The sequence below is a fragment of the Naegleria gruberi genome (genome assembly GCF_000004985.1).
Source record: "Naegleria gruberi genomic scaffold NAEGRscaffold_36, whole genome shotgun sequence".
Taxonomy (NCBI): Eukaryota; Heterolobosea; class Eutetramitea; order Acrasida; family Naegleriidae; genus Naegleria; species Naegleria gruberi.
This window is the reverse complement of record NW_003163291.1, coordinates 196,035-212,682: the sequence shown is the minus strand read 5'-3', so window position 1 is coordinate 212,682 and position 16,648 is coordinate 196,035. Positions and strand designations below refer to the sequence as shown.

The 16,648-nt window shown below is 34.9% G+C and overlaps 10 protein-coding genes and 1 non-coding gene across 11 annotated transcripts; 6 read left to right on the top strand and 5 right to left on the bottom strand.

Moving 5' to 3' along the window:
- Positions 1–149: 149 nt before the first annotated feature.
- Positions 150–1,231, bottom strand: NAEGRDRAFT_80442 (uncharacterized protein). Its single transcript, XM_002675005.1, has one exon. The coding sequence runs from the start codon at positions 1,208–1,210 to the stop codon at positions 167–169; it is 1,044 nt and encodes a 347-aa protein (XP_002675051.1). The 5' UTR covers positions 1,211–1,231; the 3' UTR covers positions 150–166.
- Positions 1,232–1,302: 71 nt separating this feature from the next.
- Positions 1,303–2,650, top strand: NAEGRDRAFT_80441 (uncharacterized protein). The gene is made up of 2 exons (XM_002675079.1): positions 1,303–1,948; positions 1,991–2,650. Exons 1-2 carry the CDS (start codon positions 1,305–1,307, stop codon positions 2,484–2,486), a joined length of 1,140 nt encoding a protein of 379 aa, XP_002675125.1. The 5' UTR covers positions 1,303–1,304; the 3' UTR covers positions 2,487–2,650.
- On the bottom strand, positions 2,634–3,116 carry NAEGRDRAFT_69768 (uncharacterized protein; the record flags this gene model as incomplete). The annotated part of the gene is made up of 1 exon (XM_002675004.1): positions 2,634–3,116. One exon carries the CDS (start codon positions 3,114–3,116, stop codon positions 2,634–2,636), a length of 483 nt encoding a protein of 160 aa, XP_002675050.1.
- Positions 3,117–3,436: 320 nt separating this feature from the next.
- Positions 3,437–4,564, top strand: NAEGRDRAFT_50528 (uncharacterized protein; the record flags this gene model as incomplete). The annotated part of the gene is made up of 1 exon (XM_002675078.1): positions 3,437–4,564. One exon carries the CDS (start codon positions 3,437–3,439, stop codon positions 4,562–4,564), a length of 1,128 nt encoding a protein of 375 aa, XP_002675124.1.
- A 116-nt stretch (positions 4,565–4,680) lies between these two features.
- On the top strand, positions 4,681–4,753 carry NAEGRDRAFT_t429. Its single transcript has one exon. It is a non-coding gene; the product is annotated as a tRNA-Arg (tRNA).
- Positions 4,754–4,923: 170 nt separating this feature from the next.
- Positions 4,924–8,841, top strand: NAEGRDRAFT_80440 (uncharacterized protein; the record flags this gene model as incomplete). Its single annotated transcript, XM_002675077.1, has 1 exon — positions 4,924–8,841. The coding sequence occupies one exon, from the start codon at positions 4,924–4,926 to the stop codon at positions 8,839–8,841; it is 3,918 nt and encodes a 1,305-aa protein (XP_002675123.1).
- Positions 8,842–9,914: 1,073 nt separating this feature from the next.
- On the top strand, positions 9,915–10,853 carry NAEGRDRAFT_69765 (uncharacterized protein; the record flags this gene model as incomplete). Its single annotated transcript, XM_002675076.1, has 1 exon — positions 9,915–10,853. The coding sequence occupies one exon, from the start codon at positions 9,915–9,917 to the stop codon at positions 10,851–10,853; it is 939 nt and encodes a 312-aa protein (XP_002675122.1).
- A 235-nt stretch (positions 10,854–11,088) lies between these two features.
- On the bottom strand, positions 11,089–12,960 carry NAEGRDRAFT_50526 (uncharacterized protein; the record flags this gene model as incomplete). The annotated part of the gene is made up of 1 exon (XM_002675003.1): positions 11,089–12,960. The coding sequence occupies one exon, from the start codon at positions 12,958–12,960 to the stop codon at positions 11,089–11,091; it is 1,872 nt and encodes a 623-aa protein (XP_002675049.1).
- Positions 12,961–13,137: 177 nt separating this feature from the next.
- On the bottom strand, positions 13,138–14,208 carry NAEGRDRAFT_50525 (uncharacterized protein; the record flags this gene model as incomplete). Its single annotated transcript, XM_002675002.1, has 1 exon — positions 13,138–14,208. One exon carries the CDS (start codon positions 14,206–14,208, stop codon positions 13,138–13,140), a length of 1,071 nt encoding a protein of 356 aa, XP_002675048.1.
- Positions 14,209–14,237: 29 nt separating this feature from the next.
- NAEGRDRAFT_69762 (uncharacterized protein) lies at positions 14,238–14,726 on the bottom strand (the record flags this gene model as incomplete). Its single annotated transcript, XM_002675001.1, has 1 exon — positions 14,238–14,726. One exon carries the CDS (start codon positions 14,724–14,726, stop codon positions 14,238–14,240), a length of 489 nt encoding a protein of 162 aa, XP_002675047.1.
- Positions 14,727–15,147: 421 nt separating this feature from the next.
- On the top strand, positions 15,148–16,638 carry NAEGRDRAFT_69761 (uncharacterized protein; the record flags this gene model as incomplete). Its single annotated transcript, XM_002675075.1, has 1 exon — positions 15,148–16,638. One exon carries the CDS (start codon positions 15,148–15,150, stop codon positions 16,636–16,638), a length of 1,491 nt encoding a protein of 496 aa, XP_002675121.1.
- Positions 16,639–16,648: the final 10 nt, after the last annotated feature.

Below are 16,648 nucleotides of genomic sequence, written 5' to 3'. Positions count from 1 at the left end.
GAATGTTCCGTACTATGATTGTCAATCTCCAACAACTCTTGTGATGACATTTTATTGTTGTGATGAAATATTATTGATTATTGACATCCTAAATAAAAATTCAAAACTTGGATAATACCATGCAACATCAATCTTCTTCATCACAATATCCTTGAACAAACAAACTTTATACAGCGTGAATATGCAAATCTGTAATAGCAGCCATAACAAGCTTATCGTTAGGATTTCCAGCAATGGACATGGCAAATTCTGCTGAAGAAGCCTTCTCAACTAATTGTTGAATATCTTCCTTGCTCATTGATGCCAAATCCTTCTTCTTCAATCTTGCCATTTGATAGAGAATTTGTCTCTGATATAATACAGTAAGAAGTGAATAATTGTAATGATAGATGGCATCTCTCATCGATGGATCCAACAAGTGATTGTGTGAAGAACTGGCAACCTTTGCCTTTTCGAATAATTCTGGTACAAAGTATTGTGAAATTCTTTCAATCTTCTTTGCCGATTGACTAATTGCTTCATTCAAAGTATTCTCTCCAGCTCCAGCAGATGGCAAATTAATAACAAAATCTTCCAAACTCACTCTACCTTCACTCTTCTCTGCCTCACCAATGAAATCCCTCTCGAGTAATAAACTCCTCAGGAATGGATAGGCAATCAAGAAGGAACCCTGTCTCACGATATTACCACGTTCATCCACAGAAACCTTCTTTAAACTCTCGAGTGTTGGATCATTGGAGGAGAAGGATTTGGCAAATTCAATGCCCATCTCTTCTCTCAATTTAAAGTTTTCCTCAGAGCCACTTGGTATGGTTTGAAGTTGTTCAAAGAGGGAGATGGCTTTACTCAATGCTGGAATGTTCTCCTCCTTCATGGTGAGCATATTGAACATGTAGAGGCCGAGCATCATTTGTGAGTAGGCTTTCAAACCTTCTTCCTTCTTGATATCATTCTTTTCATTCCTAACAGCAAAGATTAAATCAATTAATCGGGAAGCCTTGGCACTAGCAATTGCAAAATCTCTGGAAAAGTTGTAAAAACCCACTGAATCGATTGGCTTGATTTTTGGATGTTCAACTCTACTGGTGTGATTGCTGTGGAATTGTCTATTATTGTTGTTGTGAGTAAAAATCAATGAAGATGATGAGGAAATAAATTTGCTCTTCTTTAAACAAGCAGAAGAAGTAGATTGAAGAATATTACGCAACATGTTGTTATTGTGCAAGTGCAATCAATTTTTAGGTCTAAAAGTAGAAAATAATTGAATTTTAAATAATTATTAAATCATCAAAAAATTCAAAACAATGATGAGAAGGAGCCTCACTAGAGTACCATCCGTACTTCTGAACAATAAGAGGACAAACAATATCGGACTTTTCAATATTGGATTCAAATCAGCTGACTATGCTACCATTAGATTAGTGGACAGAGCAGAGGAGAGAAGAAAGGAAAGAAAAGAAGAAGAGGACAAGAGAAGGGAATCAAACAAGGATGAATACTCTAATAATAATGGAGGTGAAAAGAAGGAACCATTCATCAGTTTTACTCAATTCCTCTTCTTTGGCATTCCTGCAATTACTACATTTTGTTTGGGAATTTGGCAAACAAGAAGATACTTGTGGAAGAAGGATCAAATTATATTGAGAGAAGTCACTCTTGCTCAAGACCCAATTCCATACAATGGCTCTGAAATGTTAAAGACATCTCCTGTGGAGGAACCAGAATCTTCACCATCATTGCATGAAAAAACAGAGGAAAATTATGATCCAATTAATCCTGCAAAGGATGAATATGTACATAGAATTGTAACATTGGAAGGTTATTTTGATTATAGTAAGGAAATTGTGGTGGGTTTGAGAAAGAGTCCTCTCACCAAGAGATTGGATCTTCCAACTACAATGGGAGAGATGGGATACTTTATTTTGACACCATTTGTTTTGAAGGATGGGTAGGTTTTAATTAAGGAATAATTGAGCTAATAATTTAACAGTGAAGTTGTAATGGTGAATAGAGGTTGGGTTCCAAAGACTGTCTACCATCATGGAAATCCGGAACCGCAAGACTTTGAAAAGAAGATGACTGATCCAACTAATACTGAGAAAATCACAGCAATTATCAGACCTGGAGAATATCTTGGAGCTGGTATCTCTGAGAGCTATGATGGAAAAACAAACAAATTCATTGCCATGGATCTATTCTCAATTGCCAAATATTATGAAATGTCATATATTCCACTTCTCTTGGATCAATTCCATCACATTCCAAACTTTGTCTATGATGAAAAGGAAACAAGTGAACACTCTCTCAAAGCTTCAGAGGCTCAACCAACCAAGTATCCAATGCTCGCAATTCCTGATGATTACATGAAATTCTACATTACACCTGCTACTCACGTTGCTTATATGGCCACTTGGTACAGTTTATGTTTGTGGATTATTGGTACATTTGTCTATTTCAAGAGAAAGAAGAGAATTTCAAATTTCTAAATTGATAATTTATGGTTTATTTGGAGAGTATATACAGATCATTATCTCAGCATTATCTGAAATAGAATACAATTTCAACAAGGTTAATCATCCTTAATAGTGGTGCTCACATTACCGAGTATTGAATATTGGGAGGTGACATATAAATTAACGTTTAGAATAGTTATTCTTCTTTTCATTGTAGAAATCCAAAATTTGTGTTGAATATTTCTTTACAATGTTACTCATAGCTTGGGTGTCAAGAGCAGCTCTGACAGATCGTTCGTTATCTGATGATTGGAGAGTCTTTCTTAAAATGTGAGCTGTGAAATTAGGTCCTGGAATTTTACGAACTTGAACAAGAGAAAATTCTTCAGCAATTCTCTTAATCAAATCATCGGCTTCTGTTGAATCTGTTTTTGTTTTTATAACAAAATGATTTGTAGGAGTTGAGATGAATCTTTCCGATTTTTCCATTTTGTGAATTTTGTTCTCTCTCATATGACGTTCATTCTTTTCAAATGCTGCTGCAAATTCCTTCTCTAATTGTTGTCTATTTACTTTTTCCGATAATGAAAATACTTGGCTGGATAATAACAAGATCATCAGGCAAGTGGCCAGTAAAAATATTCCGAGTTGTTGTTTCATCATTTTTTTATGTTGATTTTGATTACAGTTTGATTGCGTGTTGATGACACATTCTTCTGGTCTATAACAATTTAAAATTAATATTAAAGCTGTGGGTTAATTTAATGTTCGTAAATTTTCAAAGAATACTTTTTGTAACAAAGTTTATCAATGCTCCTTTGAATTTACTAAGGAACTTTTTTTCCCTCCCAAACTAACTACAATTCGACGGTTTAAGAAAAATCGTTTTGATGTTTTATAAAAGTTTAAAAAAAACAGCTGTTATACCAAACAACTACAACAAACACTGCCACAAAACCATTAGCAGAAAAAAATCGGAAAAGATGGGTTGTGGAGCTTCTAGTGCCAAAAACGTTGAAGAACAACAAAAGCCAGTGGAGTCTACTGAAAAAAGCATTCAAGTAGCAAAGAAACAAAAGGAAGAAGACCATGCTCCTCCTCCACCAACACATAATGAATCAACTGGGTCTCACAAAGTTGAAAAACCACATCCTAAGGAGGAGAGACAGGAAGGTGGTCATGAGGAGAAGGAACATGCCATTCCTCCGAAGAAAGTCAAACAAAAGGAAGAGGAACACAAACCAGTAATACCAAATGAAAGCCCAGAACCACCTAAATTGAAGGACCCAGAAGAGGAGGAAAACTTTGAAAATGTAGAATATGGTGATGATGAACATAAGGCTGCTTCTGTCATTCAAAAGAAGTATAAGGAACATGCGGCCAAGAAGAAGACAGTTTCAAGAATGTTAATTTGTTACACTTGTGGACAAAAGTTTGGACCAACCTCTCTACCAATTCACTTGAACGATTGTCCAGAACAAAGACTGAACGATTACAAGGCCAACTTGCCAAAAGGATTGGTTCCAAAATCTCTTCCAAGCCCTCCATCAGCTCCAATACCTGATTCTGAAAATGGCACTCAACAAGAAGTTGACACATATAATGAAGAAGCTCAAGAATTATTCTCTAAATACAGTTTGGTCCATTGTCCAATTTGTGACAGAGGTTTTGAATGTGATCGCCTAACGAAGCATTTAACCACATGCAAGGATAAAGATGGGCACACTTGGGAGGAACAACAAGCAGCTAAAACAATTCAAAAGAATTGGAACAAACACTTGACAAAGAAGATGCTCTTCTGTTACTGTTGTGGTCAAGAATATGGAACAAGATCACTCCCAATCCACATTCCAGAATGTATAGAGAAGAGAAAGTCATATTGGGCTCACTCTGGTCTTCCTGAAGATTTACTGAAGGATGTTCCCGAACCACCAGTGTTACCAATTCCTGGTTCCGACGATACAGCAGAATCTTACAAGAGTTACAACACAGAAGCAAGAACCATCTATATTGCTTCGATGGCTCAATGCCCAAATTGCAATAGAAAATTCGAACCTGACAGATTGGTTGTTCACTTACATTCTTGTAAAGTTCACAAAACAGAAGAATAAACGCATCTTTCGTTTATCAATTAAAAACCAATTAGATTGCATTAAGAAAATAATCTCCTTACAAAACCCATTAAGGCTGAATGTGTATAATGGGATTTTGCTTTATATTAATGTAAGTACCCTTGGCTCAATTGGAAGAGCATCGGCCTACGGAGCCGGGGGTTGTGGGTTCGAGTCCCACAGGGTATAACTTTTTGCTACAGAAAATTATGCTGAGGTGGGTTTTCTACTGCCGACTCTTCTTGGTCCACCTCCTTTTTAGTTTTCTGACCTCCGTTGACAAGTCTATCTCCACATAGTGGTACACTTCACAAATACTAGTTTACTGGACTTTCAACAGACATCTTCATCAATTTAAAATGCTTCGATTATTTCTCTTCATCTTTATAACTCTCATTCAGCTATCCAACAATTTTTTAATGGGAATCGAGGAAGAACCCTTCACCCTCTCCCCACAACTCAATGTATTTCCCCAAGCTTCTGGTTCCTATTCGACTCTCTTCTTCGATTCATCCTCAATGAAACTTTATTCATTCGGAGGTTTTGATGGAAACAATCCTCTTGACAATATTCAATCATCAAACGTTTCAATTTCGAGCAAAATTACAAGCCAGCTGATCAATGGAGGTTATTCAAATTACTCCCAAATTACGCTTGACACTGTGGGGCCATTCTCAGTGATTGGAAAGTTACCTCAAAAGGCCTATGGCTATGCATTTCAAGTTTTGAACTTGAATGGAATTGATTATGCTTATATATTTGGAGGTGGAACATCAAAGATAATGCGAGCAAAACTGTCTGATTTGCAGTCGTTTTCAGTATTGGATGAGGAGCTTCCCTATTCTTGCACAATGCCAGTTTTCTTTAGAACAGAGAAGAACCTCTTTCTAATAGGAGGTTCATTCAATTCAGAATATTCTAAAGCTGTGTATATGGCCAACTTGAGCTCCCCAACAATTTGGCAAAGAGTTGGGACATTTCCAAATGCCATATTTGCAGCTAGTGTCTTTAGCGTAGGAAGAATGATTTACATTGTTGGAGGAGGAAGTGATTTACTAAACTATTACAAGACAATCTATTACACTTCATTTGATCAATTGGATTCTCTCACGACAAGTAATGCATCATCAAATTCTGTTTGGAAACTTTCACCCATTTCACTACCCAATTCAGTTTTTGGAAGTGCTTCTTTCATTTCTGCGAATTATGCCTACATCTTTTCTGGATCTTTAGGAAGGAGTATGCTTAGAGCTAACCTTAATAACATGTCAATTTGGGAGAATGTTACTTCATTCAACTCACCTTACTCTGCGTATGGAATATCAGTGCTTAATATGGGAAATTCCTTATTGTTTGCTGGTGGTGGACCAACACTCAGTTCCACCATACCATATGGTTATCTAATGACCATCAGTGGTTTTATGAATTGTTATGGGGTGCCGAGTAATGATTCAAATGTTTGTTATGGGAATGGAAAATGTACTGGACTGAATCAATGCTCATGTAAAAATGGTTTCTATGGAGATGCCTGTCAATACGAAAGTCAATGTTATGGAATTAAGGCAAGCTCACTAATAGTTTGCTCTGGAAATGGAGATTGTCAAGTTGGAGGAAACTGCTCTTGTTTTGAGGGTTTCTCTGGAGTGACTTGTAATGATTATGAATGTGGAGGAGTTTCTGTATTGTTGTTGGATACAGGTAAATCTCTCATATGCTCAGGAAGGGGAAGTTGCATTTCACCTGGAAATTGTTCTTGTCAATTGGGCTATTATGGAACGACTTGTGAAAATTTTGATTGTTATGAAATTCCTTACAATAATGAAAAAGTTTGTTCAGGATTTGGATCTTGTGTAGCGCCTAACAATTGTCTATGTGCTGAAGAGAGTGGAAGAGTTGGGACTCAATGTGATCTCTTTCAATGTTATGGAAAATTCTCAAACGATAGTTTAGTTTGTTCTGGTTTCGGACAATGCACAGGTCCAGATCATTGTGAATGCCTCACTGGATATTCAGGAGAGCAGTGTAACTCTTACAAATGCCAACCCAACTCTATCATTCCTCAATGTATGAAGAGAGGAACCTGCACCAAAGAATTGAAATGTTCCTGTCAGGATGGATATTACGGAGACAGTTGTGAATTATATTCTTGTTGGGGAATTGCAAATACAGATTCGAATGCTTGTTCAGGAAATGGAGTTTGTTCCAATATCGATACTTGTGAATGTAAAAAGACTGAGAATGGAACCTTTTATGGAAGTTTATGTGATTCATATGTTGATAGTTCAAGAGTTGCAGCTAATTTAGAAATAGCATTGAATGGATCGAATGTCAATGGGAGTGAAGGGTTGATTTCATTCAAGATTGGGAGCAGTATTCAATCAGGTTTAGTTTCGTATAGAGTTTGGTGTTCTAATTGTACCGATTACATGTACAATTCTTATGAAAATGCATGGATTGTGGAGAGTCAAGAGTTTAGTTTGGATGTTTCTTCTCTAAAAAGAGAATATTATTATGAATTTTTGATTCGGGGAGTGCTTAGTGAGAGATATTCACAAGATATTCTTTTGAATACTCTTTCTACTGTATTGTTCATACCAAAGAAACTAATTCAGCCTCAAGATGTGCTAATTACAAATGTGCAAACTTACAAGTTGTCTTCCACTATGGCATTTACCAAGAATTTAGATATTTCCATTCTAATTAACAGAGTTTCGTTTAATTATCCTGAAGGAGTTGACTTTCTATTGAACGATTGTGTTGGATTCTCATTAGATAACACTACTTGTCAATTGAACTACCAATCAACTATAACTGTATTCAATTCATCAGATTTCAAAACCCCAATTCGAATACTTGAAAATAGTGGACCAATACTAGCTCAGAGATATAGAGACGATTCCACTATTCAACTCAACCCAATATTACAAATGAATATTTCAAATCCATTCCCAAATATGAATTTGGATGCATTTGATGACGGATCAGAGTTTGTATTTCAAATTAGTGTTACAATTCTCTCAATAAGATATTCATTTCAATCCTTTGAAAAATCGAGAATTTCAATTATCATTACAAAACCTGCAATTTATCCAGAAGATTATTTTAATAGAATTGAATTGAGTCCAAAAGAGGGAATGGCTGTGGTGGATTCATTCTTTGTTTCTTCACCTGAATGGATTGTGAATAATTTAAACCTTCGACCACTTTCGTATGCTTTCGGATTTTACAACAAATATCAAGACAAGTCCACCAATGGCATTCCATCAACATCTTCCTTAATTAGAGTAACAGAATATTCAACAGAACCAGTTTCAAAGCTTCCTCTTCCCTATCTATTCAAATCACTTTCTAGAAATTCATGGTCAACCTCACCCATTGATATTGTAATCTTTGTAAAAGATTCAGAAGGATTCGAACAATCCTTGAGAGTGGCCACAGCTCAGGTCAATCCTCTTTCAAAAGAATTGGAATACCTAAGCGATTATTCGAAACACGTCCTTCTTTTTGATCAGTCAGCTCTATCGAATACGAATAACACCAATCTAATATTGAATTTAATTAATAATCTCAATATTGATATTACAAATGCTGATTCTTCATTGAAAGTTTTGAATTCAATTTCATCCGAATCTTCAATAATGAAGGATAAGAAGGTTTTGAATCAGCTTTCGAATAGTGTGAATAGTTTTTTGTATAATACTTTGGATTTATATCAGAAAGAAATAGATTCGTACGGATATGTGAAATCTAGTTTGACACAAGATGCGAAATTGACAGCAAGTAGTTTGTTGGCAAATATTTTTGGTTCATCTTCTAGCTCAATAACTATTTCTCAAAAAGGAATGATGTTAGTTGATGATGAAATGCGGAAAACTGAAAATTTAATCTTGTCATTTACGAAATTAATGTTGAAATCAGAAATTCCTAAAGTTTTGAGCACTGACAGTGATGTCACTAATCTTCCCTATACTAAATTTTCAACCTCTGGACTGAATACTACCTTTTCTTCCTTTGTGTTAACTAGGGGCGCAAGAAGCTTGCAAAATTTAGCTCAAAACTCTACTAAATTTCTATTAGAAACTAATGGAGGAAACATTCAATTGGATTTGAGAGAAATTGCTGGAAAATATGGTGGATTTGGAACTAATCTTGGACTATCACTAATAACATATGAAAGAAACATCAGAAATGATAATTTTTCAATGCAAAATCAAATGTCATCTTTCATTCAAGAATTGAAATATTTTCAAAATGCTGAAGTTGTAAAGTTGATTTAATGAATCCAATAACTCTACAGTTTGTTATTAACGATGTTTCCAGAGGAAATTTAACATTAGATCCTCGAGTAGTTTTATCCGAATCTCAAATTAATGAAACAGTTTCCAATAATGAAACCGAAACTATTGTTAACACGACAACGACCATAGTTGAACAATTTGCCATCTCATGCCTATTCTGGGACGAAATTTCAATGAAATGGTCTGGACACGGCTGCTCCCTCGATTATTACGATAACATTACTGGAATAGCTCAATGTTCATGTTCACACACAACAAAATTCTCAACTTTTCTCCAATACGAAAGAAGAAACTTGACCTCTACAGAATATTCCGAGGGAAACCCACCGAAACCAAATATGAAGTTTAAAGCTCCAATAGATCAAACATTCGTCTTGTCAGTTCAATATGTTCAGATGGGAATTAACGTAATTTTCAGTTTAGTTTCAATTATATTGTTGTTTCTTCTAGGAATATTTAGAAAACAGCAACCAGTGCAGAGTAGAATGATTACACCATTTGTGGGAATGATTGCTATTTTATTCGAAAGTGTACTTTCCATTTTACAAGAGGGATTGTTTGTGTATGAAATTAGTGATCCTTCGAATAGTTTGATGGGTGTGAATATTATTGGAAATGTATGCATGGTTATTGTGAATTCTTTGAATATCACTGCAATATTTGCATATCTAATTCAGGTTATTAGATTTCAATTTATGAAAGCTCTGTATGAAGAATTGAAACTAAAAACGAATGATTCGAATAGAAATATCATTAGAATGTTGAAATTAATTACATCACCAATTCTATTTAACTTTCTAGTTGTAGTTTGCCTGTTGGTGAATGTAATTATTTGGTCGTTATTGGTAATACTTGTTCGATTAGACTTGATTTTACCTGAAGATTACATTCGAATAACTTCAATGACCTATGCTGGTATTATAATCATCTGCTCTATCACAATTTCCATCACCATCTTGATTGATATTATTTCTTCTATAAGAAGGAAGGAAAAATCAAATATTAGAAACAGTTCTCGAGTAGTTCAATTGAGTGAAAGGAAACAAGACGAAATGAATACTGATAGACCATCTTTATCATTCGAAAGAAAGAATGTTCTATTTAGAATACTTCAACTGGATAATCCTCTATATTTCAGAATGGAAATGATTCTCTTTTTAGTTTGCTTTTTAGCTTGCCTTATTCAAATGATGAGTGGAATTCTGAGCCATGAATTCAAAGATTCACAGGATGACACTGCTCAATATTTTCTAGTTTTGCAGTGTATTTTCGAAACTATCTACTCTGCAATTTATGTGTTTATATTCGGTGGATTTGCTTTGGTAATATTGCTCAGATTTAAAACCAAAAAGAGGTCAATTGCAACAAGTGATGAATTATTTGAACAAACTGAATTAATTGAAACTCTGCAAGATCAATCAGGATTTGAGTTGTTTGAAGAATATTCAAAGAAGGAATTTTCATTGGAAAATCTTTACTTGTTTTTGGAATTAATCCAAAACAAGTCAATTGTCATGGGTGATAATTTATCTTTGCTTCCAATGTTTATGGACAGGATAAATGAGAACTTTATATGCTCTGGATCGATCTATGAGGTGAATGTCCCATCCCTTACCAAAAATCTATTTACAGAATTACATTTTTATGTATCCTCCAAAAGAAGTGCCTTACTTTCGTGTAATCAAGCATTATTTTCACCAGTCAACGAGCCAACCTCGCCAGAAAATCAATTCAATGCACTTCTATTTGGAAACGAGCTTCACAAACAATTGGATGGTCTAAATGAAGAGGAAGAACGAATCCTCAAAGCAAGAATCATCACTTGTTTTGATTCGCTCTCTCAACAAATCATGATTAACATGAATGATACTTTCTATCGATTCATTTCCACTAGTTCTTTTAAGAATTATAGAAAAAATAAGGAAATGTTCACGTCAATGGCCAAACAAACAAATATAATGGCCTGGCAAGATGATGCATATATTGTTTAGGATGGCAATTACTTAATAAACAGACAAACTTTACATACCGTTTTAACCAGAAAAAGAACCATTTAGACAAGATCAATGAATTGTGGTGTTCCATCATTGAACACACTCAACAAAGGAATGAGGAATCGATCAAGTATTCCACATGAATCAATGTTTACTAAGCAGCGATTTTTATCAATAAATATTGGAGAACAGATCTTGGTGTTTTAAAGACTGAAAGAGGGAACTTCGAGTATTATTGTATTCTTATTTTTCCCATGATTCGTCTTTGTGGAGCTGTTGTAACCATGACACAGTGATCTTGTGAGATGTGAGATTTAAAGTCCTCTTTGGTGAATACTTCATAGACCTTCTCTTTACAAACATGACAATACCTTACACCTGTACTAGCCTCTTTAAGGTCAGTTGTCTTGAGAGGGCATTCATACTCCCACTCACAATTCTCAATGAACCTCCTATCCTTTGTTGGCATATCAACTTTGAATGCATCTGTTGACATTTGTTTGGTGAGAGGGAGAGCTGTTGGGCACTTTTTCATGAGATGTGTTACTCTTCTCCTCAATACATGCATCCAGTTTTTGATATTTAACGATTCTTGATAGCTTGGGAAGTAGAATAATACCATTGGTTTCCAGACAAGTTTTTGCACAAGTGAGTCTTCATCTTCCTTAAAGATATCCTTCATCGACACTATTGCAGTCTCAATCCCTTGTTGCTTGAATTCTTGTTTTCTTTTTTGAATTAAGTACACTTTTGGAACTGTTAAATTAAAGAACAAATCGAGTAAATATCTGTCACATCTAGCCAATCTATTAAGAGGAGGAACTGTCAGGAAGGTAGCAATGTGAAACACTATTTCTCTTGGCAAAATATCACGAAACGCATGTGATTTTGTTTGCAATGGTGGAGGAATAAAATCAGCCTTTTCTATTGAAGTGGTCTTCTTGATGATTTTTCCAACAGTTATTGAGGTGGTTGAGTCTTTTGATTTTCCATATAGAGAGACATCAGTCTCTTTAACTGTATTGATATCTGATAATATTTCACTTGATGGAATGGTCCCAGACTCTTCAACATAATGTTCATACCATGGATAATTGAGTTTTAAGTATGTCTCCTTGCTTATTGGTGAAACAGTTGGTCTCTTACCAGTGATTTGAGTATACATCTTTGTATTCACCAAATGAACAAAGATTCTTGCTTTACTTTGTTCATCCCAGAATTGAGGAGTATATGGATCTGCTACTAGGGTCTGTTTCATTGAGCCACCAGGAGCAATTCCCATCTCTTCTGGTCCACTCTTCTCATTGGAAGACGCTGATCTTCTTTGAGAAGAAGGTGACGATAAATATGGACCAGTAGATCTCGGACTTGGTGTGGGTTGTGTTGATTTCTTTTGTTTTACAGACAAACTTTTAACCATTGGAGGTTGTTTGGAAACAGATGAAGTTGGTGGAACCACCTTATTTGTTGGAATTGGTTTTTTGGGAGTGGTTGGTTTTGTTGGAATAATTTGTCCAAACTTTTCCTCTCGTTTCTTACTGTCAGAGTTGAAACAGATAATCTGGATACCTCCAATTGATTCCTCTTCATTCGTACTTAATTGCCCTTCAAGAGTGTAACCCTTTCCTAAAGGCATGGCCACAAATTGTTTCACTTTTCTGAATCCACCACAATTAATTCCATCCAATCTCTTCTGCATTGGTGAAACAATATAATCTTGAACTGGGCGTTCTATAATCCTTTCATCCCATTCCTCTCCACTCAATACATTGATCTTTCCCGAAGCAATCTTCAAAGCATGAGGGAAATGAATATTTGTATTGACAAATTCCATTCTCAATGCCTCTCTCTGTTGTATACATATAAAAACACCTCCATGCTTTTTGAAATCCTCAGGAACCGTCTCTAAATAATCATCAACCTTCTCAATGGCAAATAATCCCATCGATGAGGGAAGTGGATAGCTCTTATCATCTTCGGGAAGCCTAATAGTTCTATGAAACTTTACCTCAACCCGATCATCTTTCTCCTTTGAAAAGAATACAATCCCACATCCATCGTCTTGTATCTTGATCGACAATTTATTAGGTGATTCAATCGCCATCCTTTGAGGCTCTGAATACATTGAGTTATTGCTTGAAATCATTTTTTTGTGTTTTTGAAAAATCATGCGCAATTTGTTGAAATAAGGATTTTTATACAGTGTCACAGTTCCTCAATTCCTTTTGATTACAAATTATACTGTCCCTTAATTAAATTGTCCGCGCAGGTAACAGCTTGCTTAGACATTGACTAGCTCCAACTCAAATTCTTCTCTATCGATTTCTGTGTGATGTGGTTCAGAATTTGAAAGCATGGTATTGTTTTTGAGTGATGCCTTGAAATCTAAATGGGTATTGATGAGTGCATCACTTAGTTCATGTTCCAGTTTGTCCATAATCATTGAGGGAAGAATGTCAATATCTTGAAACATTTTCTCTCTATTGTTGTAACAATCATAGGCATAGAATAATTCACTTGTTACTTTGGAGCTAGCTACATCTTGAGTTTCTTCCAAAATGTCAAAAATTAAACTCGATTTCATGTATTCCTTATGTTTGATTTTCTTTTCGGCTTCACATGAAATATTGAAAATAGCTCTTGTCTTTTTATCATCAATCTTAAAGTTAACTTTGTCTCCTTTGTGATTGAAATGGTTTTGATCATGCATGGCATTAACCTTATTGACATAATCTGAAGTAATTTCAATCAATTTCGTTTGCATTTCCTGAGATTGTTCACAATGTTCCTTAAATGACATAATCTTCTCAATGGCATTGATGTGAGCACCAAAACCTCTCTCGTTACAAAATATTTTGAAAGCCTGTCGAGTTGCCATATCAGACATGGTTTCTTTCAATAGATTTTCACTTGTTTGATTCAATTGAATTGCATTCTTTCTATCCTTCTTCAGAATAAAGAATAAAGTTAACATCATGGTTGGGATGACAATGAACAAACAGAATGCCACCATTGATATTGTTACAATGTAATAGTTTTTGGTAGAGATTGAAATGTTCTCACAATAACTTGTGATATTTCCAACATAATTGAAGAACGATGTCTCATAGGAAGATAGCATTGTGGAATAGTTTGCACTAGAATAAACTTGTTGAGCTTGTCCCATTTTTTGATTGTCTACCAAGTAATATGTTACAGTTTCATTTCCAATAGTGAATGGGAACGGATACATTGTAGGACCAATAAGCACATTATCCCACACTTTAACAGTTGGTTGTTTGAAAGCATTCGTATAATTATTCGTATAATACAAGTATTCATGCTTAAACTCTGGAGGCAGCAACGTCGTCATATTTTGTAAACTCCCTTCCATAAATGATCTCATGAAATAGTAGAGGAAATAGGAATAAACTGGATAGTAAAACCTTTCATGGATACATGAGCAGCCAACAATGATGAACGATAGCTCATAATATCAACCACGTTCACTGTAGTAATGTCCTTGAATGGAGCTGTAACTGCAACCACTATTACAATCAAACATGCCATAATTAGTAAAAGTGTAATGGTAGTCATGGATGGAATGATGAGATCCTTTTCTCTTAATTTCTGAAACCATGAACGAATGACAGCACCACGACACACATTTTCACTCCCTTGTTTCGTATTGGCGTGTTCTCCTGGCTCATAATACGAAAAGGTATCTGAAAGTGGATTTTGAGTAAACGAAACTTGAGTTTCTCCCACTCCATACGATACCACATTTCTCATCTGCTTATCATTCTCTTCATCCTCAGCAACAATACTGTCATTATCTTCAAAATCTTCCTCTGTTGTGGTGTTTGGTGATGTGGGAGATGTTGCTTGCATTTTTTATTGTTGTAATTGACTAAACAATTTACCCATTTCGAATAAAAAGAGACTTAAATCGCTTCATACGCAAGTTCGAAAAACAAACACCCAATTATAAGCAACCAATTTAGTTCATTCCATCAAGAAAAACGTAAACGTAGTGCCCATAACATAATTTAGCCAATATTTCAAAGAGAAGGAAACTAACATTAAAAGACAGAGGACTTTATTAGACAACATGTAAATAAACTACATTGACTAACGATGAGTTTGAGTTTGAAAATGTTATCTCGATAAAGATATCTTTATTAATGGAATAATTGACCAAAAAAGAATCCAATGTCAACAAGTATCATTGATGTTTGATGGTGGGTGTTTTTGGACTTGATGGTTTTGTTTACTTTCAATTAACTTTCAAAGAATAAAAAAAAGTGAAACAATGGTTGCTGGTAACCAAGTACAAGTTATCAATGCATCCTCTGAAAGAATTAATCCACCAATTTCGACTTGTATTAATTCTCCAAAGAAATCCATCAAGTCAATTACCTCAAGTTCCAAAGTTAAAAGCTCAAAGAAGAGTGAAACTGCCAAATCAAACACTGCTCGTTTTAAATTACCATGTTTTCAAAAGATTGTTGAATTAAACTTCATGAGATTGGTTTCACTGTTGGGAATAAGCACAGCAATCATTGGCGTTGTAATTATTGCAATTATTACAATTTATACTTTTGCCAAAACAAGTTTTCCCGTATTTAGAACTTTGAAAATATTTGGTGATAGTGCTTTCCAGTATAACAAGATGAGTAGTGCAGTGAATTTGGTGGTTCTCTCCAAAGATCTGTCAAAATATTCATTGTTCAATCGATCAAGAAATGAAATGATTGATTCGTTTAATGAGCTCTTTAAATTATTACCTGAAAGTGCTGAGAAAGTTTTCCCAAACTCAAGTAAGGATGCAAGTACTCTCTATTTATTCCCACTTCAAGATGCCATTCTAAAACAAACCTTGGCAGGTAATTATTCTGAAGGTGTCAAATTATTTATGAAACCTGAACATTTTTCTGGTCAATCCTCCTTCCTAAATGATTACTTTTTATTTGTTGAACAGATTAGAAATATCAGTAATACTCAACATGAATTGATTGCATCCAATTCAACTACTTATTTAATTGTAGTTTTAATTTGTTTGGTAATTTCATTGCCAATTGGTGTTGCAATTTTTGTCAGTGTTTTGAGAATGGAAAGAGTTTCAAGGAAGAAACTCATGAAGGCAAAAAGGTTACAGTTGCAAAATGTGATGAGTTCGGTTGTACAGAGATCCTTGTTGAAACAGTGGATTAGTTTACAAAATTATGGAGATTCGAGTAATGATTTGAATCGTATTTTCCTGTTGGAAGACATTCAAGATTTCAAGAGTCCTGAAAAGCAAGAAATTCAAACGATGAGAAATTTCTTGGAAGAATTGAAAGATTATTCAGAAGATTCGTCCATCGTTGAACAAGATACTGTTTCTGAATCAAGTGATGCCTACTCAATCAATACAACAACAAGTATTGCTTCAAATAGGAAGATTGATTCCTTAATGATTCATTTATATGAGAAGTATCTGAATCCAAGAGGTTCTCCTAATTATGTCAAGACTAAAGGTTATGCGAAAGTTGAAAATTTCATCAAAGAACAAGCTCAGAATGAAGCTCAAGTAGTTCCTCTCACTTTATTTGATGAAATCCAAAAGGAAGTTAGCGAGAATTTAATACCTGCCTTTGAAAGATATCAACTCACCATTTCCAAAGAATCGAATAGAAACTCCCCAAGGAGCGGTAACTCCATGGCTGAGAATAAGGTTTTGAAAGATTTTAGAAATGAATTCAAAGATTTCTTGAAGAATTATGAGAAGGCAGTTTTGAAGAGCATCAATTCTAAACAATAAACATCTCTAA